The following is a 27,954-nucleotide window of genomic DNA, read 5'->3' as shown; positions in this document are numbered from 1 at the left end:
GTGGGGATTCCTGGGTAGTAGCTTCCTGTTTTGAAACTTGCCCAGGAATCCTCGCAGCTAGCACTGGAGAGAATTACCATCACAATCGCACCTATTTTCACAGCAGTCAGTGTGTGCTATTCCATGTTTCAATATCTAGCAGCACAACCAGTCACCATGACAGCAACTGTAAAAGAGTGAAGTATGTATGGTAGGTGGGTAGGAGTTTTGGGTAAAAACAAAACACTGCAAATGTTGGAAATCTGAAAGGTTCAGAGAAAATGCTGGAAAACCTCAGTCACTCTTGCAGCATCTGTAGAGAGAGGAACAGAGTTAACGCTTTGAAGCTGGAATGAATCATTGAGAACTGGAAGATATTGGAAAATATATTTTATAGTACTTCTGACCAGAGGTTGGAGGATGGTGTAAAGGGCCAGGAAAGAGAAAGGGGTTATTAATGGTGAAGAAATCAAAAAGGGGAATGTAAAATGGGTGTAGGGTAAAATGTGAAAAAGAAATTATGGGTCTTCTCTACTAAAAAAAAATGTAAACAAGACCCAGATAAGACAAGGTTATGGGGAGAAGGGGTAAAGAACTTGAGAAAAATGGGGAGCACACATAATCCAGTCAGTTTTTGAAGTTATGGGATTATGAAATTCAATTTCATTGGAATATTGCAGCAATCCTGGGACAGAAATGTTAGCAAGTGGCTTATTGAAATGGGAGATCGGAGTTAAGGTGCTAGGTGAGTAAGGGAGATAGGGTGGCAGGCAGGTGAGCTTAATATAAATCGAGGTGTGTGTCCAGTGGGGGTAGGATGGATCTGGCATAGGTTGGTTTGGGGAGGGTGGGGGCATGGTCATAGGTATTGGGTCCAACTTGGTCAAGGTGGCAGTTGCGATATTGGGAAGTATGGGGAACATGGAGGGCAGGGCTTGGTACTGGTGGGGGAAGCGGCAGTGGATTGGAGTCAGGTGAAGGCCAGGTCTCCATTGAGGCCAGATCAGAAGGTGTGTGGGGTTGGGGGGACTGTGCAATCGGAGTGTCGGTGGTGCTCAGTGGTACGGTTTAATAGTTACAAGCAGTTAGAATATATCTTTAGAATGATAGAATCTCGATAATGTCGAAACAGGCCATTCAGCCCATCGGGTCTATACCAAGTCTCCAAAGAGCATTCAACCCAGACTAATCCTATCCGTGTAACACTGTATTTCCCAAGGCTAATCCATCCAGACTGCACATGCCTGGACACTATGGGCAATTTAGCATGGACAATCCACCTAACCTGCACATCTTTGAACTGTGAAAGGAAACCGGTGAACCTGGAGGAAACCCACACAGGCAAAGGGAGAATGTGCAAACTCCACATAGACAGTCGCCCGAGGGTGGAATCGAACCTGGATCCCTGGCACTGTGAGACAGCAGTGCAAACCACTGAGCGACCACATTGCCTCAATTCTTTAACATTTCCCTAGATTTTTTTTTAATTCATTCAGAGGATGTAGATGTCACTGTCTGGACCAGCATTTATGTCCTTGGAAGGTAGGGGGCAAGTCACTACTGAAACAGGCGTCCATTTGATGTAGGGAAACCCACAATGCTATTAGGGAGAGAGTTGCATTATTTTTATCCAGTGACATTGGAGGAACAACAAAATATTCCCAAGTCAGGCTGGTGAGTCAGATTCTGAGCACTGGTGATGGAGGGAGTGGAGGTTTGCGGATATTATGTCAATTAAGCGGGCTGCTGTGTCCTCCAGATAACCTTGAATGAAACAGAATCCATGAGAATCTTTGTTCTTAGTCTGGTCACTAGTTGAAGAGTTAATGAAGAGAATTTACCAATGATGGATTTAGGAATATGTGTGGAAGTATGAACATTGTGCCTTTAAACACAGCAACAGATAATTCCTTTAGGTACATGTGAAGGAAACCACACAGTAATTTTACAAAATGTTCTACAAAATCCCTGGAGGTCAACCCAAAGTGTAAATTAACATTGACCTTGCCACAGGCATTGCAAATGGTTTAGGCTAGAGTCCATGACAATCGTCTTTTGGAGAAAAAATAATCAACGACTTCTAGGGTAATAAATGCTCTTCCTCCAGCTTCGGAAGGGACTATAATTAACTCCACATTTTGTGAGCATATGAATGTCCTGCATTAAGGGAGACTGAGAAGGGTAGAAAGAATGGAAAGGTGAAGGGTGGTGATGGAAAAACAATTATGGCTTTGGTTTTGGCAAAACCCCAGGGGACAACAACTGAAAGTAGACACCAAAGTAATTATATGCCAGAAGCAATCATGGAATGGAAGAATGCCAACATTATAGAGAGAGCTCAGTGGTTAGCACTGCTGCCTCACAGCGCCAGGGACCTGAGTTCAACTCCAGCCTCGGGCAACTGTCTGTGTGGAGTTTGCACATTCTCCCCGTGTATGCATGGGTTTCCTTCGGGTGCTCCAGTTTCCTCCCACAATCCAAAGATGTGCAGGTTAGGTGAATTGGCCATGCTAAATTGCCCGTAGTGTTAGCTGGATTGGTCAGGGGTAAATATAGGGGAATGGGTCTGGGTGGGTTGCTCTTCGAAGGGTCGGTGTGGACTTGTTGGGCCGAAGGGCCTGTTTCCACACTTTAGGGAATCTAATCCAATTTGAGAATAGCATCAGTAAATGCTGAATGCAGGGTTAAAGACAGGATTCTTAGCAGTGTGGAGGTACAGCAGGATCTTGGGGTCCATGAACATAGATCCCTCAAAGTTGTCACCCAAGTTGATAGGGTTGTTAAGAAGGCGTATGGTGTGTTGGCTTTCATCAGTGGGGGAATTGAGTTTAAGAACCAGGGTTTTGCTGCAGCTCTTTCGAAGTTCTGGTCATCTCATTATAGGTTGAATATACATGTAGAAAAGATATACCAGGATGCTGCCTGGATTGGAGGGCTGGGCTTATGAAGAGAGGTTGAATGAACTAAGGCTTTTCACATCGGAGAGAAGAAGGCAGAGAGCGGACTTGATAGAGGGGAACAAGGTAATGAGAGGCATCGATAGAGTAGATAGCCAGAGATTTTTCCCCAGGGAGAAATGGCTGTCAAAAAGGTCATAATTTTAAGGTGATTGGAGAAAGGTATAGGGGAGATGTCAAAGGTACATTCTTTATGCAGAGAGTGGTGGGTGCATGGAATGCACTTCAGTGGTGTTAGTAGAATCAGAGACATTACGGACATTTAAGTGACTGCTGGACAAGCACATGGATGGGAGTAAATTGAGGGGTGTGTAGGTTAGATTGATCTTAGATTAAGCTAAATCCTCGGCACAACACATAGAACTGATGTGAAAGGTCTGAAAATGGCGTACAAATTCTGAAAATAGAGCTGGAAGTGACCATGGAAATATTGATATGGAAAATGATCACAAACATGTACAAACAATTCGGGTCAAAAGAAAGAGAAATCTTGTAGTAACAGTGCAGAGTGAGTTGGCAGTATGAGTAACAATCAGAGTTTGATGGAACAGCCCCTTACAATTCAGAGATTTAGTGGATACTGACAACTTAGAGGTATTTTGATGTAAGATGCCAAACGAAAGGAATTGGGAAGCTGAAAATAATTTAGTGTACACATGGTGTAGACAGGGGATAGTCAACCTTACCAGATAGATAAATATGCACAAAGGGCTCCCTGCTAAGACAGAGAAGGCTAAACATCCTTAGGTGCTTGTTGAGACCAGCGCAGATTTGATGGTCTGAAAGGCTTTTTTCCATGACCTCATGACTCTGAGTCTAACACAGAGAATGTTGAATAAACTCAGTTGGTCTAGGGGCATCTGGAGAGTTAATGTTTTGAATCTGGTGTGACCTTTCTTCAGAACTCAGCTCAACAATTATTACACTTGTTTCTAACACATGACTCAATGTTTTCTTGCTTAATGCTCTGTCTAACAGTATTAATACATGACCCTTCTAAACACCACTCCTGCCACTGTGTTTCAGACTATTGCTTTTCCTAATCGCCTCACCTGTTAATTCTGATCTTTTGAGCCAAGGTCCTTCATCACTAATCTCCTTGTGGGTGGCACGGTGGCACAGTGGTTAGCCCTACTGCCTCACAGTGCAAGAGACCCAGGTTCAATTCCCACCTCAGGTGACTGACTGTGTGGAGTTTGCACATTCTCTCCATGTCTGTGTGGGTTTGCTCCGGTTTCCTCCCACAGTCCAAAAACATGCAGGTTAGGTGAATTGGCCATGCTAAATTGTCCATAGTGTTAGGTGCAGGGGTAAATGTAGGGGAGTGGGTCAGTGTGGACTTGTTGGGCCGAAGTGCCTGTTTCCACACTGTAAGTAATCTAATCTAAAGCTGAGATTGTGGCTCGAGATATCAAAAATCTTCATGTTTCGTTTAGCCCTAGGCTCCTGGAAACATAAGTCAATCAATATACAAACTGCACTTTTGCAAGGTGAAAATTTTCAACAGGAAATATTTTTGAGAACACTGAATGATGTGAGTGATATAGAAGGGGAGCCATGGAAATTAAATAGGTGTGTTTATGGGTTGAATGATACATCATGTTTTTGGTTAGATCTGTCCTACTGAAAGTAAGTGTAGTGATTGTGATGAGGTCAGCCAGGTAGACCTCATAGAATATAAGTTTCCTGATGGAACCAGATTAACTGCCCCAATCAGGGAGCCCAAGCTGACAGATAAAGAGAGGAGTGTCAGACATTCTGACACACTGACAGCGAGCTCTGAGGGGAGTTCAACTAGTGTCAAGGACTTTGCAAGTGTAAATAAAGGGTGACTTGGTGACAGCATACCAGCTTTTGTGGTGTTATTTCTGTGGTGACAAAAGTAAAGCATGTTCCTGAAGAAACACACTCACAATTGTTGTCTTTGAGTTGGGTATGCATCTTTGATATCATGCCTTTAATTTGGGAAGCAAGGCCTTCCTAAAGTGTGTTCGGATATGGGGTGATGGATGTCCATTTAACCAGATGGGAAGATTAAGGGCCCCACTGCCTTCCTGCCTCAGTTCCAATTACATGCCATGGGAAGGTTTGTTCAACTGAGACCTTTAAGTGGGTAATCAAAGCTCAGTTACAGGTCACATCGCATCCTACCACATTAAACCAATGTCTGTTGCCGGATTTGCCAAGCAGCTTCAAGGAAGAGGTCCTCATTGTCAGACACTTAGTGTCTAATGGAGGGACCCAGAATCAGAAAAAGGTGAAACTGCCCTGGCTGCTAACCTCTCCATGCTCCTCTCTCCAATGACTCCCCCACCCAGGAACCTCATCTTTCCCTCAGTGACCTATTGTTTGGGTCCTTGGTGATCCTGAGCCTCGAGTGACTAAATAACCAGCGATTATTATTGTTCCTGCTAGTGCAGTATTCAATGGACAGCAGCAATCTCTTATTGGCCAAAAAATCTCAGGGAATGGGATTATTGTCCCTATGGTCATTGATCCCCAGGGAAAGTGATACATTGCTCTTGTGGCTTCTCCAGAAAGTCAGCAAGTTTCTGTTGCTTGGATTCAATTCTGTCCATGGTTACTAGGTGACCAAGACTAGAAATAAATATGCCAAGACATACATATTTCCAAAAGACAGAATGGCAAAGGAAAGTGGGTGTTCCTAATACTAAGGATGACACAAGGACATTAGTGATGAAGGACCTTGGTTCAAAAGATCAGAATTAATAAGTGAGGTGATTAGGAAAAGCAATAGTCTGAAACACAGTGGCAGGAGTGGTGTTTAGAAGGGTCATGTATTAATACTGTTAGACAGAGCATTAAGGAAGAAAACATTGAGTCATGTGTTAGAAACAGTGTAATAATTGTTGAGCTGAGTTCTGAAGAAGGGTTATACCAGATTCAAAACATTAACTCTCCAGATATCCCCAGACCAACTGAGTTTATTCAACAGTCTCTGTGTTAGGATCAGAGTCATGAGGTCACGGAAAAAAGCCTTTCAGACCATCAAATCTGCGCTGGTCTCAACAAGCACCCTAGGATGTTATGAAACTTGAAAGGGTTCAGAAAAGATTTACAAGGATGTTGCCAGGGTTGGAGGATTTGATCTATAGGGAAAGGCTGAATAGATTGGGACTGTTTTCCCTGGAGCATCAGAGGCTGAGGGGTGTCCATATAGAGGTTTATAAAATCAGGAGGAGGATGGATAGGGTAAATAGACAAGGTCTTTTCCCTGGATTGGGGTAGTCCAAAACTAGAGGTAATAGGTTTAGGGTGAGAGGGGAAAGATATGGGATTAATGTTTTCCCACAAAGGGTGGTGCATGAATGGAATGAGCTGCCAGAGGAAGTGGTGGAGGCTGGTATAATTGCAACATTTAAAAGGCATCTGAATGGGTATATGAATAGGAAGTATTCAAAGTGATATGGGTCAAGTGCTAGCAAATGGGTCTAGATTAGGTTGAGATATCTGGTCAGCGTGGACTAGTTGGACCAAAGGGTCTGTTTCTGTGTTGTTCATCTCTATGACTCCAGCATTTGGTCCATAGCTTTGTATGCCTTCGCATTGCAAGTGCACATCTAAATGCTTCTTAAATACCTGTATTATAGGAGTTTCTGACTTTACCACCCTTACAGACATTGAGTTTCAGACACCTCTCCTCTAAACCTCTTGCCCCTTACATTTATACCCCCTTGTCATTAATCCCTCCACTAAAGGGAAAAAAATCCTTCCTGTCCACCCTATCTATGGTTATAATTTTATACAGCTCAATCTTTGTCCTCCTAAAGTCTCTTCTGCTCCAAGGAAAACAAAACTCTGCAACCCAGGCAACATCCTGGTAAATCTCCTCTGCACCTTGCCCAGAGTAATTACATCCTTTCTATCATGAGGATTTCAGGGTTGCACACAATGCTCGAACTGTGACCCAGACAATGTTTTTTGCAGTTCCAGCATAGCTTGCCTGCTCTGAAACCCTATGCCTCGACTAATAAAGGCAAGTATCTCAAATGCCTTCTTAACCATTTCAACCACCTACTCTGAAACCTTCAAGGACTGATCTCTGTTCTTCCCAGGGTCCTGCCATTCATCCTGGATCCCCTTACTTTGTTTGTCTGCCCAAGTGTATCACCTCCCACTTACCTAGTTTGAAAACAATTTGCCACTGATCAGCCCAGCTGACTGGCTTATTGATATCCCACTGCTCATTCTCCTCACTATTTACCATCCCAAACCAAGTTTCATATCATCTGCAAACTTACTGATCGACCCACCTATAATGATTCAGATTGAAGTGAGTAAGTCACCTCCTGACTTGCCAAAGCCTGACCACCATCTACAAGGCACAAGTCAGGAGTGTGATAGGATACTCTTCATTTGCTTGCATGAGTGCCGTTCCAACAATATTCAAAAAGATTAGCACCACATTCACCACACTGACACCTTCCACCACAGATTCTTAGTGATAGCAGTGCATACCATCTACAAAATGCAGAGCAGAAAGTTGTCAAAGCTCCTTCAACTCAACCTTCTAAACCCACAACCACTTCCATCTAGAAAGGCAGCAGATATATGGGAGTACCACCACCTGCAAGTTCCCCTCCAAGCCACTCACCATCCTGACGTGGAAATATATCACCATTCCTTTATTGTTACAGATTGGCACTGTGGCTAGCACTGCTCCCTCACAGCACCAAGGACATGAGCTCGATTCAAGCCTTGGGCGACTGTGTGGAGTTTGCACATTTTCCCCTTGTTTGTGTGGGTTTCCTCCGGGTATTCCGGTTTCATCCCACAATCCAAAGATGTGCCAGTTAGGGTGAATTAGTCACGCTAAATTGTCCCATAGTGTTCAGAGATGTATAGGTTAGCTGCATTAGTGAGGGATAAAATGTAGGGGAATGGGTGAGTTACTCTTCAGAGGGTCAGTGTGGACCTGTTGGGCTGAAGGGCTAGTTTCCACACTGTCGGGATTCGATGTTCATTGGGCCAAAATCCTGGAGCTCCCTCCCTAATGGCATCCCTACACTCCTAAGGACTGCAGTGATTTCAATCTTCTTTAGTGACATGTTTGCTGATTTCTAGACTCTCAGATCTATAACTATTATCTGTAAGAATGTACACCTCTCCTTTTAATTTGATACTGGTCTTGACTCCTTGAGTGAGACATGAATAGATCTTTCTTGCTAAGCTTTTACCTCTCAATCAAATGCATTTTGGTTGAGCATTTTGAGTTGTTACTTAACTGTTTCCATTTTTTATTCATAACCATGCCTGGTCTATTTACTCAATTAACCTGAGCCAGTTCTCCTCTCATACATATGTAACCATGTAGCACTGTTAGTGACACCTTCCATCATTTTACTAATTATTGAGAATAGACTGATGGGGCAGTGATTGGCTGGGTGGGATTTTTCCTGATGGCTATGTACTGGACGCACCTGGGCAAGTCTCCATATTACTGGGTAGATAATTTAGCTGTACTGGAACAGCTTGGCTCAAGAACAGCTAGTTCTGGAATACAGGCCTTCAATGCTATTGTTGGAATGTCCTCAGGACCCATAGACTCTGAAGCTTGCAGATTCTTCAGCCATTTTTAAATATGACATGGAGTTAATCAAATTTATTTAATGATGGCCATCTGTTGTTGTACTTTATAGATAAGCACTCCTGGTACCTTGTGGTATTTGCCATCTTTCCCATATCATTTGGTATTAGGCAAGGATTTTTTGAGGTCTTTGCTTTGCCTAGAGATGAGTGATAGAGGATATACAGCAGCGCGCTTCGACTTACGAACTTAATCCGTTCCGGGACCCGGTTCGCAAATTTTTTTCCCATTGTTTGGATAGCGTAAGAGTGCTTGGACGGCTGTTCACAGCGCACGCCCCTAAGATGAACTGAATGAGATCACGCGGGGACCGAGAACTTTTGCGTTCAACAAGCACGTAGCAAAGCAGAACAATGAAACCACGTGGTTGCACACGGGCTTTTAGCATTCGTACTTTCGTTGGTACCTTGAATTTCGTACGTACGTTGAAGCAAAATTTTACATACCATCCTGTTCGTAAACCGATTTGTTCGTGAACGGGGTCGTTCGTATGTCGAGGCGCTACTGTACTACCATGTTTGGTGATGACTTTCTTGACATCAAGCTCACCTCACTGCATCTTGTTCACTTTTCTAATTAGGCAGCAGCAAGTTCCCAAATGACAATCTAATTATTTATTAAACACCTTGTTAACAATCTAACTTGCCATAGGTTCCAATCTTACCAAACTCATCAGGCAAACTGGCCAACAAGCAAACCAGAGTGGGTTCTGGCACATTCAACTCACCACTTGCTCCAAAAGAACTCTATGTTGGAGAACAGGCATCTACTTCTGGCTATTAGTCCAGGGCGTGTCTAGTGATGACGCTCTGTTGCTAAGAGACTAGGAGCTGAAAGATGGTCAGCCCACCACCTTCTTGATTTTTTTACTTCCCTATTGTGGGCTGTCTTCCTCATGGAATGAGAAAGAGACAGGATTTACAGGAGGTAAAAGCAGGTGACGCAGCTACTATTAATGGTGCAGGTTTAGTGAGCGAGTGAGTAGGTAAAGCAGCTTGCATGTAGGTTTAGTGGTGTCATAGTTTGGGGTGCTTAAGGGTGAGTGGGAAGATGTTGAAAGCAGTAGTGAGTGCAATAGAACATGAGTTGTAGTGGGACGTGGGTGCAGTAGCAGAGATAGAGTGAGTGTGAGATATGGAGAGGAATGACACTTGCTCTAGCACAATAGAAACCTTCTTCGTGGATGGCTGGGTATTCCTCCAGAGAACTGATAGTGCTCTAACCTTGACAGACAAACAGACTGGGAGAACACAGCAAGCCGGGCAGCACCAGGAGGTAGAGGAATCAATGTTTTGGGTGTAATCTTTCTTCAGAAATAGGAGTGGGTGTCGGGGGAGCTGCAGATAAAAGGGGTGGGGGTCAGGGTGGTGAGATGGGGATAGGTGAAGACAGGTAGAGGGTATGACCTGGTTGGTCAATGGGAGGAATGAATCTGGTTGGTGGCTGGAAGGAAGGATCGATGAAAGGAATGGAAGGGAGGGTAGGGGCTGGGAGGGGCAGATATTTGACATTGGAGAACTCAATATTGAGTCCTCAGGGCTGTAGGCTGCCCAGGTGGAAGATGAAGTGTTATTCCTTTAATTTGCAGTCTGATTTGTTGTGACAATGGAGGAAGCCAAGGATGGTCATGTTGGAAAGGGAGTCGGAAGGAGAATTAAAATGGGCAGTGACTGGGAGGTCAGGTCAGCCCCTGTGGGACCAGCTGAGATGATTATATTGATTAGATCCCCTACAGTGGGGAAACAGGCCCTTCGGCCCAACCAGTCCACACTGACCCTCCGAAGAGTAACCCACCCAGACCCATTTCCCTTTGGCTAATGCACCAAACACTATGGGCCATTTAGCATGGCCAATTCACCTAACCAGCACATCTTTGTGACTGTGGGAGGAAACCAGAGCACCCGGAGGAAACCCACGCAGACACAGGGAGAACGTGCAAACTCCACACAGTCAGTCACCTGAGGTGGGAATCGAACCTGGAACCCTGGTGCTGTGAGGCAGCAGTGCTAACCACTGAGCCACCATGTTCAGTGAAATTTTCCCTCATATTACGTTTCGCCTCCCTGATGTACAGAAAACCACATCAGGAGCACTAGCCTTGCTGACTCACCTGACTTCTTTCCGAGCCCCCTCCTCCTCCCTTCCATTCATCTCATTGGCCCTTCCTTCCAGCCACCAACTGGATTTATTCCTCCCATTGACCAACCAGATTGTGCCCTCTACCTGTCTTCACCTATCCCCACCTCACCATCCTGCCACCAACCCTCTTTATCTGCAGCTCCCCTCACACCCACCCCAATTCCTGAAGAAGGGTTACACCCGAAACATTGACTTTATCACCTCCTGAAGCTGCCAGGCTTGCTGTGTTCTTCCAGCCTCCTGCTTATCTACTTTGGATTCCAGCATCTGCAGTTTTTTTGTCTCTAACCTGGGTGGCAACCTCACACCAGGCCAGCATGGTCTGGTGTCATGGCCTACACTATTGGTCATGAGGGAAAAGGAAGTACACCATCTTGTTCATGAGGACCTCTATGTCCATGCCTGCAAAGTGGTGCACTGATCGCCCCCCTGTCTACCATGCCAGGAGCAAATGTCAGAAACAGTGCTGATTCCAGGACATCCAGTGAGTGACGAATTGTTTTGGAAATGGTGCGTGATAAGACGGGGCAGAAATTAGACATGAAACTCACCATGGTGACTGAAATGCCAATGAATTTGGTGTGTTTGGTGAGATACAGTGAGAAAGACAGCCCTTATGGCAAAAATCATCCCATTAATCAACATGACTGCATTTATCCAAAAACCCAGAAGATTCAGCCCCTTGTCTCCACCACAGATTGTTGTGGAATGGTGGAGGCAATGGAGCATGAACGTTGAACCCTGCAGAGCCATTTGACTAGAGACCATCTGTGCTGCCAGGGACCTCAGGAAGAGATAGTGTCAGCTAAAGAGGCTAAAGTGCACTTTGAAACATGAAATACAAACCTTAATAACGTCTGGATCAAGGTAATTATTTTTAATTGCTATGTTATGAGACAGTTCTGGGGAATGGGGTCTTGAAAATGCAGCCTACCCTCATGTCTGTGATGTTATAACCATCTGGCAGCTCCTTCCACCAAATTTTCTGACATGAATGAAAAGGCAACAAGTTTTCATCAATTGTGGTCAAACCAAAGCATAAGGAAAATCCAATGAACAACTGAGGTAAAGAGAAACAAGAAGCTAACCTTAAAACAGTGAAGGAATTGTATTCTGATTAGCTTTTTGCTTCTGTTTACTTCACTCGCTCATCGTCCTGCATGATCTTGGATGTCCCAAAATATTCTGTGGCTAGTGAAGGACTTTTGAATTACATTCACTATCAAAATGTAGAAAATGTAGCAGCAAAGTGCACACAGCAAAGTTCCATAAATAACAGTGAGATAAGTGACCAGGTCATCTAACTTTGTTGGAGGGTAAATATTTTCCAGGATTCTCAAAGAACTCTCTTGCTCTTCTTTCAACAGTACTGTGGGATTTTTCAAATAGCTGAGAGGCATTGCTGAAATGCTATTAATAAAAATGGAAAATGCTGCTAATATCCAGCATTGGTGGAGAGAAATAGGCTTAAATTTCAGGTTGCTGATCCTTGATTCTTATTGTGTGTTTAATGAAAACCTTGGAATTGTGGCCAGAAGATCCAATTGAAATTGGCCTCACTGTACCCGGTCTGGATGCTCATGTGTAGCTGTTGCAAGAACTGATATAGATACAGGTGGTCTCCTAAGGTCCATACTTGCTGATTATTTGCTTTGCTGAGTAAGCCTGCCACATATACTTGTTGCAACATTGCATGAGCAGTTTATGGAGTAGCTCTGGATCAGTGTGGGATGAGATGGTACAGGTCGCTGATCAGCTAAGCATTGATGAAGTTGAACTCCTACCCATCTCAGTCTGTCATTGTATGGATATGTGATAAACAGCCTTCGGACAGCCTTTTTGCTTCATGATGTTGAGCCCATTCTGACAAAATGGTTGAGAGGTAATCGAGCAAAGCTGTATCAGATTGTGAGGACCACAGATAGGGGTGCAGCGGAAGGCACGTGTTCCATTAGTAGAGGGGTATATAACCAAGGGAAATAGATTTAACACTTTGATTGGTCAGTAGAAATGAGCCAAGGTATTGGTCTCTCTATACCTGTCTCCTAGGTGATTGACTGCTGCTCCTGTGTGAGGCCAGAACACACTATTCTCAGTGTGGTCACTCAGCAACTTATCAACACTGTTACAGCAGTTTCATTTAAAGTAGAGACAGGATCTCGGATTTATAGACCAAAGGAGGTCATTCAACCCACTTTGTTTGTACCAGTCAACAAAGATCTGTCAATAAAATCCTGTTTTCCAGCTCTTGGACAATAGTCCTGGAGGCTTTGGCATATCAGATGAATCTTGAAATATTGCTTAAATATTACAACAGTTTCTAAATCACCAATTTTTCAAGCAGTGAGTTCCAGACTCCCACCATCCTCTGAGTGAAGCTAAACTCTCATTGACTCCCCTTTTTACTTTCTACCTCTTACTTCAAATCTATTTCCCTTGGTTATTGACCCCTCTAATAATGGAAGAAGTGCCTTCCACTGCAACCCTATCTATGGTCCTCACAATCTGATACAGCTTTGCTTGGTTCCCTCTCAACCTTCGCCGTTCCAAGTAAACAATCTCAGCCTATCCAATCTTTCCTCATAGCTCAGGTCCTCAAGCTTAGACAGCATCCTGGTGAATCTCCTCTGCACCCTCTCAAATACAATCATATCCTTCCTACAATGTGGTGACCAGAACTGCTTACCAGCTGTTTCCTGACCTGTCCCCTCTCCCCTCCCCCCCCATGCCAGTGGGACTGTATATTCTTTCCAGTCTGGCAGTTAGACACACCAATGTTCTGCCATTCTCACATTCCTATCACTTAATCTGACCTATCAACATCTGTTCTCCCTCAGCACTCCACCTTACCCACTTCCTCCACCTAACTGTTGCATAAATGCGACCCCCTCCATACTTCATTTCAGTTCTGATGAAAAGTCATCTAGATTTGAAACGTTAGTTTGCTTTCTCTCCACGGATGTTGGCTGACCTGCTAAGATCTCCTGCATTTTTTTGTTTTTAGTACAGACTCTAGCATCTGCAGTAATTTGCTCTGTTTTAAACTTTTTATTTTATTCGTTCCTGGGATGTGAGCATCGCTGGCTGTTCATCCTTTATTGCCCATCACTAGCTGCCCTTGAGAAGTTGAGGGTGAGCTGCTTTATGAAGTGCTGCAGTCCACATGCTGTAGGTTGTAACACAATACCCCTTAGAGAGGGAATTTCAGGATTTTGACCCAGCAATATTAAAGGAATGGTGATGTATTTCCAAGTTCGGGTGGTGAGAGGCTTAACCATCATATCTACCTGCCCTGCTACATTCAGGGGTATGTGGATATGTACACCCAGGTCTCTAATTCTCAGTACTTTCCAGGGTCCTACCCTTCATAGATGTGTAATCCCTTACATTGTTAGCCTCCTCAAGTGCATTGCAACAACTTTTCCAGAAGTTTTCTTTCAGCTTTCTATTCTTCTCAACTTCCTGAGTTAGCCATGGTTGGTTTATCCCTGTCTTAAAATGTCTCCTCCTCACAGGGAGTATTTTTGCAGATAATTATGATTTACCTCCTTAAATGTCTGCCACAGCTTGTTTACTGTCTTTCCTGCTTATCTATCTCCCCAGACCACTTTAAACTAACTCTATCCTCATTTCATTGTAATTTCCTATAATTAAGTTAAACATAACAGTTTCCAACCCAAGTTTCTTTCATTTTCTGATCTCTACCTCCTAAGGGATCTTATATTGTGAAGTCATTAGTTAAACTTACCTGATTACACGTTCCCAGATCCAAAGGTCTCTTCATACCCCTGTCGAGAATTTCAGGATTGGTTCAGATATTTTCCAAAATACAATTAATCAAAGTTCACTCCAATGTTCTTTAGGGAAGGAATCCGCCTTCCTTGAGTGGTCTAGCTGCATGTGATTCCAAACCCATAGCAATGTGGTTGACTCTGTTGCTTGCTGAACAATTAGATTAGATTACTTACAGTGTGGAAACAGGCCCTTCGGCCCAACAAGTCCACACCGACCCGCCGAAGCGCAACCCACCCAGACCCATTGCCCTACATTTACCCTTGCACCTAACACTACGGGCAATTTAGCATGGCCAATTCACCTGACCTGCACATTTTTGGACTGTGGGAGGAAACTGGAGCACCCGGAGGAAACCCACGCAGACACGGGGAGAATGTGCAAACTCCACACAGTCAGTCGCCTGAGGCGGGAATTGAACCCAGGTCTCTGGTGCTGTGAGGCAGCAGTGCTAACCACTGTGCCACCGTGCCGCCCAATTAGAGTTGGGCAATAAATACCCTCATCTTGTGACTGAATTATTCAGTTTCCCTGAATAGTTTCCAATAATTAATGACTCAAAAAAGCACCTTATTCATTTGTTATTATAATTTTTTTCCCCACATACTCTTCCAAACTCTAATAAACTTTATCCAAAATTCTCCTGTCTACTTTCAATGTCACATTGAACCTCATTCACCCATTAAGCCTTTCTTCATTGATACATTCTAGTTTCTTATTCCTTATTAAACCAACAAAGTTTAAAATCTTTACCTTTATCTGCAAATCTCAACGAGTCTTGCCCCAACTAAACTTCAATGTTCTCGGACTTACATTTCCTTTCTTCCGGACTCTCATTCTGGGATCTACTGGTTATTCCTTTCTCATTTGGCATTTTGCCTTTCTGACTCAACATTTTGGAATTCCCTCTGTTATCCTTCCATCTCTCAGCTGCCCTACCTTCCTTTAAAATCTCCTTCAAAATCCATATCTTCAAGTGAGCTTCCAGCCACCCCTCCTAGCCTCTCAGCGACTGCCTCTTCTCTCCTCTGTAAAATGCCTACAGTGTATTTTATGATAAAGTCATTGTAAACAAAATTGTACCTCCATTTCATCATGACTTCAAGAGTCCCAAAGCACATCATGGCCAATGAATACTTTTAAAGAAAGAAAGCTCTCACAAACAGTAACAAGTTACTGAACAGATCATTTGTTTGTGATGATCTTTGAGAGATTAAATATTAACAAGAACACTAAGACTTAATCTTTTTCAAATGGTGATACAGAAACTTTCACGTTCTTCAGGGAGAAAATGGGCCTTTGGTTTCAGTTCTCTGAGGGACACCTGTAACAGTCCATCAGTCCTCTGTACTGCACTGTTGTGTCAGCATGGATCATGGGCTGAGGTCTTCAAAGAGAGTTTGAAAATATAACATTCTGACTTAGAGTGATACCATTGAGCTGATGCGTGCAAATGTCAAATTGTTGCATTGTTGCCTTTTCAACATGTTCACATTTCTCTGTTGTTTTCAATGTACAAAATCATACAGTTATCTCCATGTAATTCCATGCGCTATTCCTTCTCAATCCCAATTGCTCTATTTCTCTTGGAGTCCTTGCAAACTATACTATGCTCATCACCTGATCTTGCTGTTTACTAATATCAGCAAACATTTTTATCTCAACAGTTCCTTCGATACTGATTGAAAGTGCAATTTGCAATGGTCTAGAATAGATCATTGCAGATAAAGCCATTAACATAACCTGGTGATTCAGTTCATGGAAATGGTAATTATTTAGGGAGAGATGGATAATGTTTATTTTTCCCCTCTTGTTTATCAAGGATATACTATTAGAACAAGAGAAATCATCTGGATAGCTGGCAAGAGAGAAATAAGGTCATGGGCATGTCAACACAACGATCGGAAAAGCCCATACCCAGAGACTCCAGTCTAATATAGAGCAGAGCAGGTTGGACCAATTTCCATTTTCAAGATTGAGATTGATAGTTTTTGTTGTGTCAGGATATGGTTGAAGGTGGAGTGATGGAGTTGGAGTTGAGGTACAAGTTATCTGTGATCTCACTGAATGACAGAATATGCTCAAGCAGTTGAATGGTGTCTTCCTAATCCTGTATCGACTCGGTAAAATGCACCGTACATCAAAAGTACCACATATACACACTACTTTAAGCTCAGTATATTGCATTATGACTCATACACTTTCTTACAAGTATTTGGTTGAATGAATTGGAGAGTGAAGAGAAGAATTGGGCTGAGAATTTGGATGCTTTTTAGCACCAAGATCCTGAATAAGTCTTATTGCAAATGTATTTGACAGAATCCAGCTGGATTTTATCTGTATTACGTATATCTCATCATTTGGCCTACCCATCTAGATATCTTTGCTTTCTTTTGTACTCACCCAGAGGAAGGAATGATCAGGGGTGAATTGCAGAAGTTATACGAGTAACCATTCCTCACATGTGAACATTGATAATGTAGCTTGGCAAGCCCTTTCTATTCCACAGCCACAAAGACTCACTACTTCCACCTGATCTTCACCTTCCAGTCAAATTCACTGTTCACTCATTCTCCAGGAACCATTTCCAAATCTTCAACAGAATGTGATCATGTGATCAGCCCTGACATCCTCTGATTCAACTATTATTGTTCACAATTCATTCACTTCAGAAAGAAACAGGTGAAGGAACTTGGAAGATCTGTCCAAAATCTGTCTCATTTTTCCATCATCTCATTCTTTCACTGAGCACTGTCTCGTATACTACTCAAACTGTCTTTGCACTGCACCTCATCACGTCCATGGTACGCCTATGATGTGGAGGTGCCAGTGTTGGACTGGAGTGGATAAAGTCAAACATCACAAGATGCCGGGTTATAGTCCAACAGGTTTATTTGAAAATGTGCAGTTTCAAATAAACCTTTTGGGACTATAAACTGGTGTCATGTGTTTTTTTTACATGGTAAGTCTATGAAGACAAGTTCAGCTTTAAATTTAGAGTCATTGATATCTACAGCACAGAAAAAGGCCCTTCAGCCCATCATGACTACACCAGTCGAAAACAACCGCATAGTTATTCTAACTACTTCATTTCCATTTTCCAGCACTTGGCTAATAGCCATAAATGCCTTGTCTTTGCAATTTGTCGACCAGTGGTTCTTCCTAAAAATGACAAAATGAAACGCAATCTTTGGCAGAATTTATAGATTAGAATCAATCAATCAATCAATCAATCTCACAGCACAGAAGTTCGCCATTTTGTCTGTCATACTCTTTGAGGTCCTTTGAAAGACCTGTTCAACTTAATCTCGCTTTTCAGTTTTTTTCCCTGAAACCCTGTAAATTATTCCTCTTCAAATAAATGTCTCATTGTCTTTTGAACACATCAGTGGAATCTGCTTCCACAAATGCTGAGGAAGCCTTTCAGATCTTTGTGGCACTCACTTCTCTTTATTGATCCATTATTGTTTCACTATTATAACCTATAACCTCTACTTGTGGACCCACTTTCCACAGAAAGACTTTAATTGCTATTAATCATTTGGGTTTTATTATTGTTAGTTCTTTTACCCTTATTCTTTCATGGGATGTGCGTGCCACTGGCAAGACCACTATTTATTGCTTGTCACTAATTGCCCTTGAACTGAATGGCTTGCAAGGCGACATCAGGTGGCAGTTAAGAGTCAGGACCTGGAGTCACCTATAGACCAGACCATGGCAAGGACAGATTTCCTCCCAAAAGAGTATGCAAAGAATGATCTCGTGTGTAAACAGTGGCAACACTGCCCCCTCCGCATCCCCCCCACCCCCCCCAATCAGGAACCAAGACCAGAGGGAAATAATAATATAAAAATAAAGGAAACAACTGACCATTGTTTTTTTCAGAATTGCATTGATTTACAGTCCTGGGCGTCTTTATCCCTTGCTTTGTGCGATCAGATGCAGCTGATATTAAGATGCCTTTCTGTCTCATTTCAGAATCAAGAATCGTTAAATCCAAATAACTTAGAATACTGGATGGAGGATATTTACGCTCCAGGATATGACTCCTTACTGAAACGAAAAGAGGCTGAATTCAGGAGAGCAAAGATCTGTAAGATGGCTGCCTTAATTGCCGCAGCAGTGTGTACTGTGGTTTTGGTTATTGTAGTGCCCATTTGCACTATGAAATCTTAATTGTTTTATAATTCTTGTATCAAACACTCAAATAAATATCTTAGGTCTCAAATCAATATGAGCATTTGGGGCTGATGTTCATCTTACTGTTCTGAACCTTAAATGTGTTGTATAAGTGAGTTTACAGGATCCGACACCAGATATCTTAGTCTTTGCTGGAGCACAACTTGTTAAAATCATTGCACCATCTTCCTCTGTGCACTGTTCTAAAGCTGTCATTTAAAATGAACAGACTCATGACTCCATTTCATTGTATAGTGTACAATAAAAAGTGTCCTAATGAATAATCCAGCGAGATGTCAAAATGTTAGTTCCATTTTAAAACAAACTTGTTACAAAAAGCAAAACAATTTATTGGGAAAATAACCATTGTAAATTAACTGTACAGGTAGCAGCATTTGAGGGTTAATTATGTTTTGATGATGATTGTAATTTAGAATAGAATACTTTAGATTGTTTCAGGAATTTTAGGAATTAAACCAACCTCCTTGTCCTGGTAGAATGTGTTCTTCCTTTCATTTGTCCCAGTTCTTCCAAATATAAGGGGTTGCTATGGGAACCTGCATGGGTCTCATGGAATATGTAGAACATTCCTTGTTCCAGCTCTATTCCAGCCCCCTCCCCTAACTCTTTTTTCAAGCACATTGATGACTGTGTTGGTGCCATGTTCTGCTTTCGTCCAGGACTGGAAAACCTCTTAAACTTTGGTTCCATATTTCATCCTTTTCTCAATTTTACCTGGTCCATCTTTGAAGCTTTCCATCTTTTTTTGAACTTCACTATCTCTATTTCCCAGGATAGGCTGCCTGCATATATTCATTGTAAGCCTATTGACTCCCACAACTACCTCAAGTACATGTCCTCACATCCTGCTTCATATAAGGATTTAGTTCTACTTTCCCTGTTTCTCTGTTTCCATTCTATCTTTTCAGATGGTGGATCCCACCATCATAGTGCTTCCAGTATGTCAGACTTCTTACTTAACCTAGGAATTCTGCAAGTTGACAAGGCTCTCAAAAGGACTGACCAACTTCCAATAATTGTTGTGCTCACCCCTTCCTCTCCCTAGCCTTTCTGCCCTTTTAACTGCTGCTTTCATCTTTGCCACCTCAAGTATCCAGCGCCTCCATCAAGCACATCTTCCCCTTCCTCCTTCATCAACATCTTAAAGACACCATATAGTACCTTCCCATACAATCATAGGAGTTTTGTTTTATTCATTCACAGGATGAGAGCATAGCTGGCTCAGCCAGCATTTATTGCCCATCCTGAACTGCCCTCTGGGCAATTATAAATCAACCATATTTCTGAGAGTCTGGAGTCAAATGTTGAAAAATGTGGTGTTGGAAAAACACAGCAGGCCAGGCAGGATCCGAGGAGCAGGAGAATCGACATTTCAGCATAAGCCCTTCTTGAAGGGTTCATTCCTGAAGAAGGGCTTATGCCAAAAACATCAATTCTCCTGCTCCTTGGATGCTGCCTGGCCGGCTGTGTTTTTCCAGCACCACATTTTTCAACTCTGGTCTTCAGCATCTGCAGTCCTCACTTTCTCCTGGAATCAAACGTTGTCCAGACCAGGTAAGGATGACAGTTTTTTTCCTTAAATGACATTAGTGAACCAGGTGGGCTTTTCCAACAATAGATTCATGGTCATCATTAGAGTCTTGATTCCAGACTTTTATTGCATTCAAACTTTACCATCTACCATAGTGGGATTCAAACCCAGATCATTACCTGGGTCCCTGGATTGACACTGTAGTGATAATATCACTCAGCCATCACCATCCTTCAAGGTGTAAGGCCTCAGTTCCTCATCATTCAGGGCCCGAAACAATCCATCCAGATGAAGCAGCAAGTTATATGGACCTGTTTCAATATAGTTAACTGTATTCACTGTTCACAATCTGGTCTCCTGACCAAATGCAGATTGAGTGACCACTTTGCGGAAAAGAAGCAGGATATAGAGTATTTGGTTTCCAGTCACATTCTTTTTCACCACCTTGCTCCAATCTGTTCTCCTGCTCCTGGGTTCCCAGTGAAGCTCAACTCAAGCTGAAGGCCAAGCAGTCATCCTCCAATGAGGAATGTTGTCATCTTTTGGATTCAACTTTGAGTTCAACAACCTCAGACCAGAATTCTGACCCCATTTTGTTTGTTTTCGTTGCCATGTGCCAATCTGGATCCTTTTGTGCATGTTTTTGCTGTCACACTAATCTCTCCTTTTTCCAACCATTAATGCTTACTCTGTGCCAATGCTTTATTCCTTTACGACCATTGCCATCCCTTTTAGAGTCAGACAGTCATAGAGCACAGAAACAAACACTTTGGTCCAACCAGCGACCAACATCCCAAACTAAACTAGTCGCAATTGCCTGCTCTTGGCTCATATCCCTGCAAACATTTCTTATTTATGTATTTATCCTAAATATCTTTTAAACATTGTAACCGTATCCACATCTCCTCTGGAGGTTCATTCCACACACAAACCATTCTCCATGTGAGAAAATTGATCATTGTGTCTTTTTTAAAATCATTTTCCTCTCACCTTAAAAAATACGCCCCCAAGTCTTGAAATCATCCATTGTTGTCCTGTGGCATCTTTATCACGTCGTCTCCCACATCTTCTGGCTGCCTGACCTTCCCTTCTGTTTTGTTCACTTTCTCCTTTTCAACAGCATGAAGTTCATTACATTCCTACCTTCCTTAGTCCTGAACAAGAGTCGCATTGGACTCGAAGTGTTAACTCCATTTCTCTCTCCATAGGTGCTGCTAGAACTGCTGAATATACACAGACCTCTCTGTTTGTGTTTATTTCTTTTACGTTCTTTTTCCACCTCTCGTAAAAGCTTCAGCTCACACATTGGGCACACCATCAATCAATCTGAGGGTGTGAATTGGAAACTGAGCTAAAGAACTGGGTTTGGGCACAAGCTGAGTTAACCCTATTAAACCTGCATGAACAGAGTCATTGAGTGCCACTGACATATCGCCTGGAAGATAAACAATAGTTTAATTCCTGACAGTAAAACGGCACTTAGCATTTAATTCACAGAGATTTCGGTTTGTCCAGCTCCAGATGAAAGTTGTTTCAGATTGCAGCTTCAGATATGCAGTTGACATTCAGATAAATGAGGACTTGAATATGCTTGAGAGGGAATTAGATATTGTTCTCTCATATTTTAAATCTTGTTATTTCTGTGTCTCTAATTGTTGGACATGTGAGTTCATAGCTGAATAGAGAAGTGGAGCACAGGGAAATTAACATCTGGTGACTGTCAGCTTAGTGGGCAGTTCACATAGCAAATAAATGTAAGTTAAAAAGAAACAAGAGAGAGAGAGAAAGAATGGAGTGAGAGAGAAAGAGAAAAGAGACTGGAAGGCACACTAAAGTTTCACAACACTAATTAACATCAAACAAGCTCGAGGAATGATTTATTACCTTAGGAATAACACTCCACAATTCCAACAGTTCCTGTTCTAGATCTCCAAGATTGAGTTTTTATATTAGGATCATTAATCATTAATTCACAGGACCCTTTTTAGATTAAATATCTTCACATTGCAGCAGTAATTGGCATTCACATTGTGACACAGTGGTGAGGCTCACAACAAAATTACAAATGCTTTAGTTTTTGCCAGGCTAACAGCAGAATTTGTGATGAAATAGAACTTGTTGTGTATCTGTTCTGTAGCACAAATTGTGGCACGTGGTGAACTCCCCAATATTTTCTGATTATTCTGCGTGGCATCCATTCTGCGTTACTGTCCAAGGCAAGTTTCTACCTCAAAGCATCAGCTGAGTAGAGTGAGGAAAGGTTGGTAGCAAACTCATAACAAAATGAGGCTAATTCTCCATTACTTACATTATTGACATGAAGGTCCAACAGTCTCTTTCCCAGTAGGTATTTCTCCCCATACTCCTCAGCAGTAATACAAATAGGTCTAACTAAAGACTCATTTCACATCTCCTCAGAGTTTTCTGCAATGATCCTAGGCCAGACATCATCCTTCTGGACTAGACAATGTCCATGGGGTGGGGGAATGTGCTTACCTTTACAAATTGCACTGTATTTGATCAGAAAATCATGGGAGCACATCCAAAGCTCCGAGACCGATTCTGAGGGGTGTAGTTCAACTGATGAAAAAAGAAATTTGGGGTGGACCAAGGTCCACTTAAACCACTTTCCAAAAGCCTGGCAGTCACACTCGGCACTAGTGATGGTGTTATTGACTAAACCTAATGACCACTCTGTGTAAAGAGATAAACTAGAACAGACCCCAAATGGTCAGAAGGACAGTTGGTTCAAGCTCACCTTTTCCCTCGCAAAAATTCTTCACTCATCACATGTCACGTCTCAGAATCTTTACCTGCTCAATCCCAAAATGTTAATTTCTCAAACAAATCTTATTTAATTCCCTTTGTTTTCCCCTTCTTTCATGGGATGCAGATGTCACTGGCTAGGCCAGTAATTAGTATTCACCCCTGCAGGAGGTGGTGATGGTGAACTGCCTTCTCGAATTGATTCATTTGATTGGATTGACATGCAGTGGAGGGATTCATAAAATTACTTCTATGACAAGTGCAACTGTTAGATAATGGCATATGTAGCAATGATTAATTATTGGTTGCTGATTTTCCTGCAACTGTTGTCAACACAAAAATGTGAAATATGAAAAGTGTCCAGGTTTTGCAATCCTACCTGTGAAAACAGTGATCTATTCTAAATGAGCTGAACAATTTTGTATCTAATCACAAAATAAATACAACTGAATGTAAACATCTCTTTCAGTGTTGGTGTGTCTTAAAATTACTCACAAATTTATGTTTGCTGCTACCAACTGGTCCTCTTAAACCTGAGGGTATCTGTGTAAAACATCAGGATAGAAAGTGACAGGCCCACAATAGCAACAAATTTGCTTGTCAAAGATTTGAAAGGAAATTACATTTCACCAGTCATATCACTCCATCTTTCATAAGAAAAATAAATTGAAGGTTGGCTAAATTATTAATGTATTCCTGTTCAATCTTGCACTCTGCCAGCAAAAGTTTACACACCCTGAGAAAATTGCACAATATTTCTCCACAAAATATACGTTCACAGAATAGCAAATTTAATGGTTTGGACCAGTTTTCATTCTGTCTCATTGATGTGCTCTTGCTCTGTGAGCGTGTACGTTGGAAGGAGTTCCACTATACATTGCAAGAGGAGTTCTCTGAGATATAAGATTCCAGAATGTCCCATTTCCCGTTAGGACTGGACAATAACTGAAGTGACTCTTTTATAAACTATTTTAATTGAACTAAAAATAACTCAATGACTACATTCGTCCTTGAGAATTTAAAAGAATCTACTTTATGAGAACAACAAAATGCCAAAGGGATTAACTTGCCAATTCCAGCTTTGATGGGAATTCTGACTTCCACCCATCAAAAGCCAAGACTCATAAAATATGAGTTTGCCTCTCAGCCGAAGGAATTCTCTGAGCTCTCATGAGAAAGGAACTGTCCCACTTACAGGATACATGCGGCAGCCGCATTGAAGTGATCTTTCATCAAACAGATGCTACAGAAACAGGATGAAATAACTTCCCATTTTGATTTATTTCCACACTTTTTTGACAGGGATTGTCGAGAGAGATTTTGATATTTACACCACATTGTCCCAGATGGCAGATCTGCTCACTTTGTCAAGAATGCTTGTTGGATAATTCCAGAGCCCCACTCCTGCTCTAGTTGCAAGAGAGACTGAAGTTCAGTGCAGCTCTGGTTTCGATTCTGAGCATGGGTAGCACTGAAGTAATTTCAGTGAAGGGTTTAAACACTGCTGAAAGGAGACAAAAAGTCGAGTGTCATTGTCGTCCATTCATCAGGACAGGATGCAAGAAAGAGACTTAAGAAAAGGGAGACCAATTTATGTAGCATGAGAAGAGGGTGCTGGTTGGTTGGGCCACTTTTGGCATGAAGATGCAGCAAGAAAAGTTAACTGGTAACCTTCTTTCACAGACCAGACATGTCAATTCTGATTGGTCAGGATATTGTCATGGGTCAGCAGCAGAGATTGGCAGCTTTCATAAGTATTTTTCCGTTCCACAATGTAAAAGGTGCAATTACGAATGAATTCCCTTTGCCAAGATAAAAAAGGGATATGTGTGATGATATATATAAATAACCTGAGAACTAAGACAGTTAACAGTTCCTGCTGCTATGCAGTGTCAACAGCAGTGTAACGAATCAGCACCCTTCTCTCACACTGTTGAAATTGATGCTTGTTTTTTCAAGTTTGTTTCTTGCATACTCATCCTAATGAGCTGAAAACTAAAAGCTGTGTAGGAATGTTTATGTTCCATAGTACCAGGGTTTGGCGAGTGCTTGAATGGAAAGTATCCACTGAGGTTTTGCTTCAATATCCTAATCCCAATAGGCGTGATTTGAGAAGAATTTTGCCTCCTCTTCAAGATCGACTGCCCAATTTGAGATGGTTTGCCACAGCTAGCTTAGAGACCTTATTCAACATTCCATGTGAAATGTCCACTTGTGGACACCATTCTGGCCTTGAAGATGGGCGGCACGGTGGCACAGTGGTTAGCACTGCTGCCTCACAGCGCCAGAGATCCGGGTTCATTTCCCACCTCAGGCGACTAACTGTGTGGAGTTTGCACGTTCTCCCCGTGTCTGCGTGGGTTTCCTCCGGGTGCTCCGGTTTCCTCCCACAGTCCAAAGATGTGCAGGTCAGGTGAATTGGCCATGCTAAATTGCCCGTAGTGTTAGGTAAGGGGTAGATGTAGGGGTATGGGTGGGTTGCGCTTCGGCGGGGCGGTGTGGACTTGTTGGGCCGAAGGGCCTGTTTCCACACTGTAAGTAATCTAATCTAATCTAATCTAATAAGGAAGGTGAATGATCTCAAGGAGAGACAGAATCAAACTGAAGCAGTCATTTTCCTAAACTCCTTGTCGTATCCATCGGATTGGCAGGATAACTTCCATCACCAGATTGGGAAGAGCTCTCAAGTTTACCAATTCTGGCACCACTGCCTGTCCAGTCTATTTAAATAACCCCATCTTCACAAGGTGAGCCAGGGCACAATGGGTCACCTTCTATATCCTTAGAACAGACACCCATCAGGCAAGAGTGAAGAGGCTCCAAATTTCTGACACTTGTATCTTGGCTTCAGATGTGAAAAGAGTGCACACTGGTGTTGTGTTAAAATCCAATGATTAACATAAACTGGAAGAATGACTGGAATGTAATAGGAGCGTTGTCACAGGGCTTCCAAATTGTTTTCATGAAGATTTCCTTACATGACCTGAAATGCTGTGTCAGTCAGTTAGCTTCAGCAGTTTTAGGTATTAACGTAAAGTCTAAAGTCAAATGGAAAAGAATAGTCCCAAATTTATACTAAACTTTTCACAGCCTCAGCATAACTTAAAGCACTAAATAGCCCATGGAGTTTTTCTGAAGTGTAATCCAGGAAACACAGTAGTCAGTTGACACACAGGAAGCTTCCACAAACAGCAGTATGAAATCCATGTGAAGGAGTTAATCCCATTTTGTTCTTCCCATAAAGTAGATTCTGTTCAAATTCTCAAGGATAGGACTAAGAGGAGGAGAAATACCTTCAACTAGAGATTCGTGAGCCTGTAGAATTCTGTGCCACAGAAAGTGGTTGAGGAAAAAACATTGAATGTTTTCAAGAAGGAGTTACATATGGTTCTTAGGGCTAAATGGATCAAGGGTATGGGAAGAAAACAGGGTCGTGGTCCTGAGTTGGATTATCAGCCATGATTATATTGAATAGCAGCTCAAAGGGCCAAATGGCCTACGATTGCTCCCATTTTCTGTGTTTTTTCTGTTTCTTAGATTACTTAGATTACTTATTTACAGTGTGGAAACAGGCCCTTCGGCCCAACAAGTCCACACCGCCCCGCCGAAGCGCAACCCACCCATACCCCTACATCTACCCCTTACCTAACACTACAGGCAATTTAGCATGGCCAATTCACCTGACCTGCACATCTTTGGACTGTGGGAGGAAACCGGAGCACCCGGAGGAAACCCACGCAGACACAGGGAGAATGTGCAAACTCCACACAGTCAGTCGCCTGAGGCGGGAATTGAACCCAGGTCTCTGGCGCTGTGAGGCAGCAGTGCTAGCCACTGTGCCACCGTGCCGCCCTGTTTGCCAGCTGTGGCAAAGCTCAAGGAAGAATCACTTGATCTTAATGCCTCGAGATCTTTTACACTCATCCAAAAAGAGTGACCAGGCCTCATGAAAAGTCAACAGTTCCATCAGTGCATTATTGAAGGGAAGGATCAGCATAGATTGAGGATTGAATCTTTAACCAGCTGAGACAAGAATCCTACTTACTGAACCACAACTCACACCATTGTCCAACTACACACCTATAGAATCTTCCTGTGATTTACCAAATGGGTTGATTCCAATATTCAGGAAATTAGTTTTCTGCTGCTGGGGTGCTAGTGATAACTCTGGAGGCTTGTTGGTTGCTGCATTATGTTTTACCAGACCTGTTCTGGAATTCCTCGGTCCTGATAATGCAATCTAATAGTTACTTGGCTGGATAGGGTGTGGATGCTCTGGAATAGCAAACCTGACCCTTGCAGAGGAGGAGCTTACCTTACAGACTAGTTGTACCCTATCCCCTCTCCCATCACTGCTCCACAATTGGTGCACATGGTGATTAGGAAAACGGAACTTAAGATGAGATTTTGTTAAATATTCTTGCAATAATTCTAGTCAGCACTTCAACCTAATGACTCTGCAACACAGTCATGTTGTAATATCCTACCCTCTCCTCAACAGTATAATGGGCACCCTGGTGCTACCAAAATTGGCACTGTGCCCCCCCAAATTACCTTAAAGATCACTCTATCCTCAGTCCTCATCTTCCACAAGGAGGCTACCACAGCAGGTTCCAAGAAGTATTGGCAAAGTGCTGATGGAGTCAGCAGACAGCTGAGATTGAATGAACATTGGCAATAATGGATTATTATAAATATTTATTGATAACAAAAACCTTGCACCCGAACCAAGGACTACTCTGGTTCTGGTACATGGTGAAAAATTAGTGCCTTCAAAGACTATTAGTTGTAAAAATAAAATAACTGGGAATGGTTGCTATTTTGAAATGGAAGCAGGTAATACTGTCTGCAGTGAATGAGACTTGGCAATCATATCAAATTCCTGGCTGTGATGAAATACACGTTCCGCACTAACCAGTCATAGATCTGGTGCAGTATGATGTACCCAGAAACATGATGAAAGTAGCTTTGTAGGGTGGGTC

At 42.5% G+C, this 27,954-nt stretch overlaps 1 protein-coding gene across 2 annotated transcripts in view; it reads left to right on the top strand.

The window, feature by feature from the left end:
• minar1 (membrane integral NOTCH2 associated receptor 1) overlaps positions 1 to 27,954 on the top strand; it is a 225,103-nt gene that overhangs the window by 70,718 nt on the left and 126,431 nt on the right. The window contains exon 3 of one of the 2 annotated variants that reach the window (XM_072564882.1): positions 18,454 to 19,986. The exons of the other annotated variant lie outside the window; for it this stretch is intronic. Within the exon in view, the coding sequence (XP_072420983.1) occupies positions 18,454 to 18,651 (198 nt within the window). The 3' untranslated portion in view covers positions 18,652 to 19,986. Of the gene's footprint in view, positions 1 to 18,453; positions 19,987 to 27,954 lie in introns of those variants that run through there. 2 annotated transcript variants of the gene reach the window in all.

This window comes from Chiloscyllium punctatum, chromosome 48 (assembly GCF_047496795.1).
Source record: "Chiloscyllium punctatum isolate Juve2018m chromosome 48, sChiPun1.3, whole genome shotgun sequence".
NCBI classification, from domain to species: Eukaryota; Metazoa; Chordata; class Chondrichthyes; order Orectolobiformes; family Hemiscylliidae; genus Chiloscyllium; species Chiloscyllium punctatum.
Note: the sequence above shows the minus strand (reverse complement) of the source record. Positions and strands in the feature narration are given on the sequence as shown.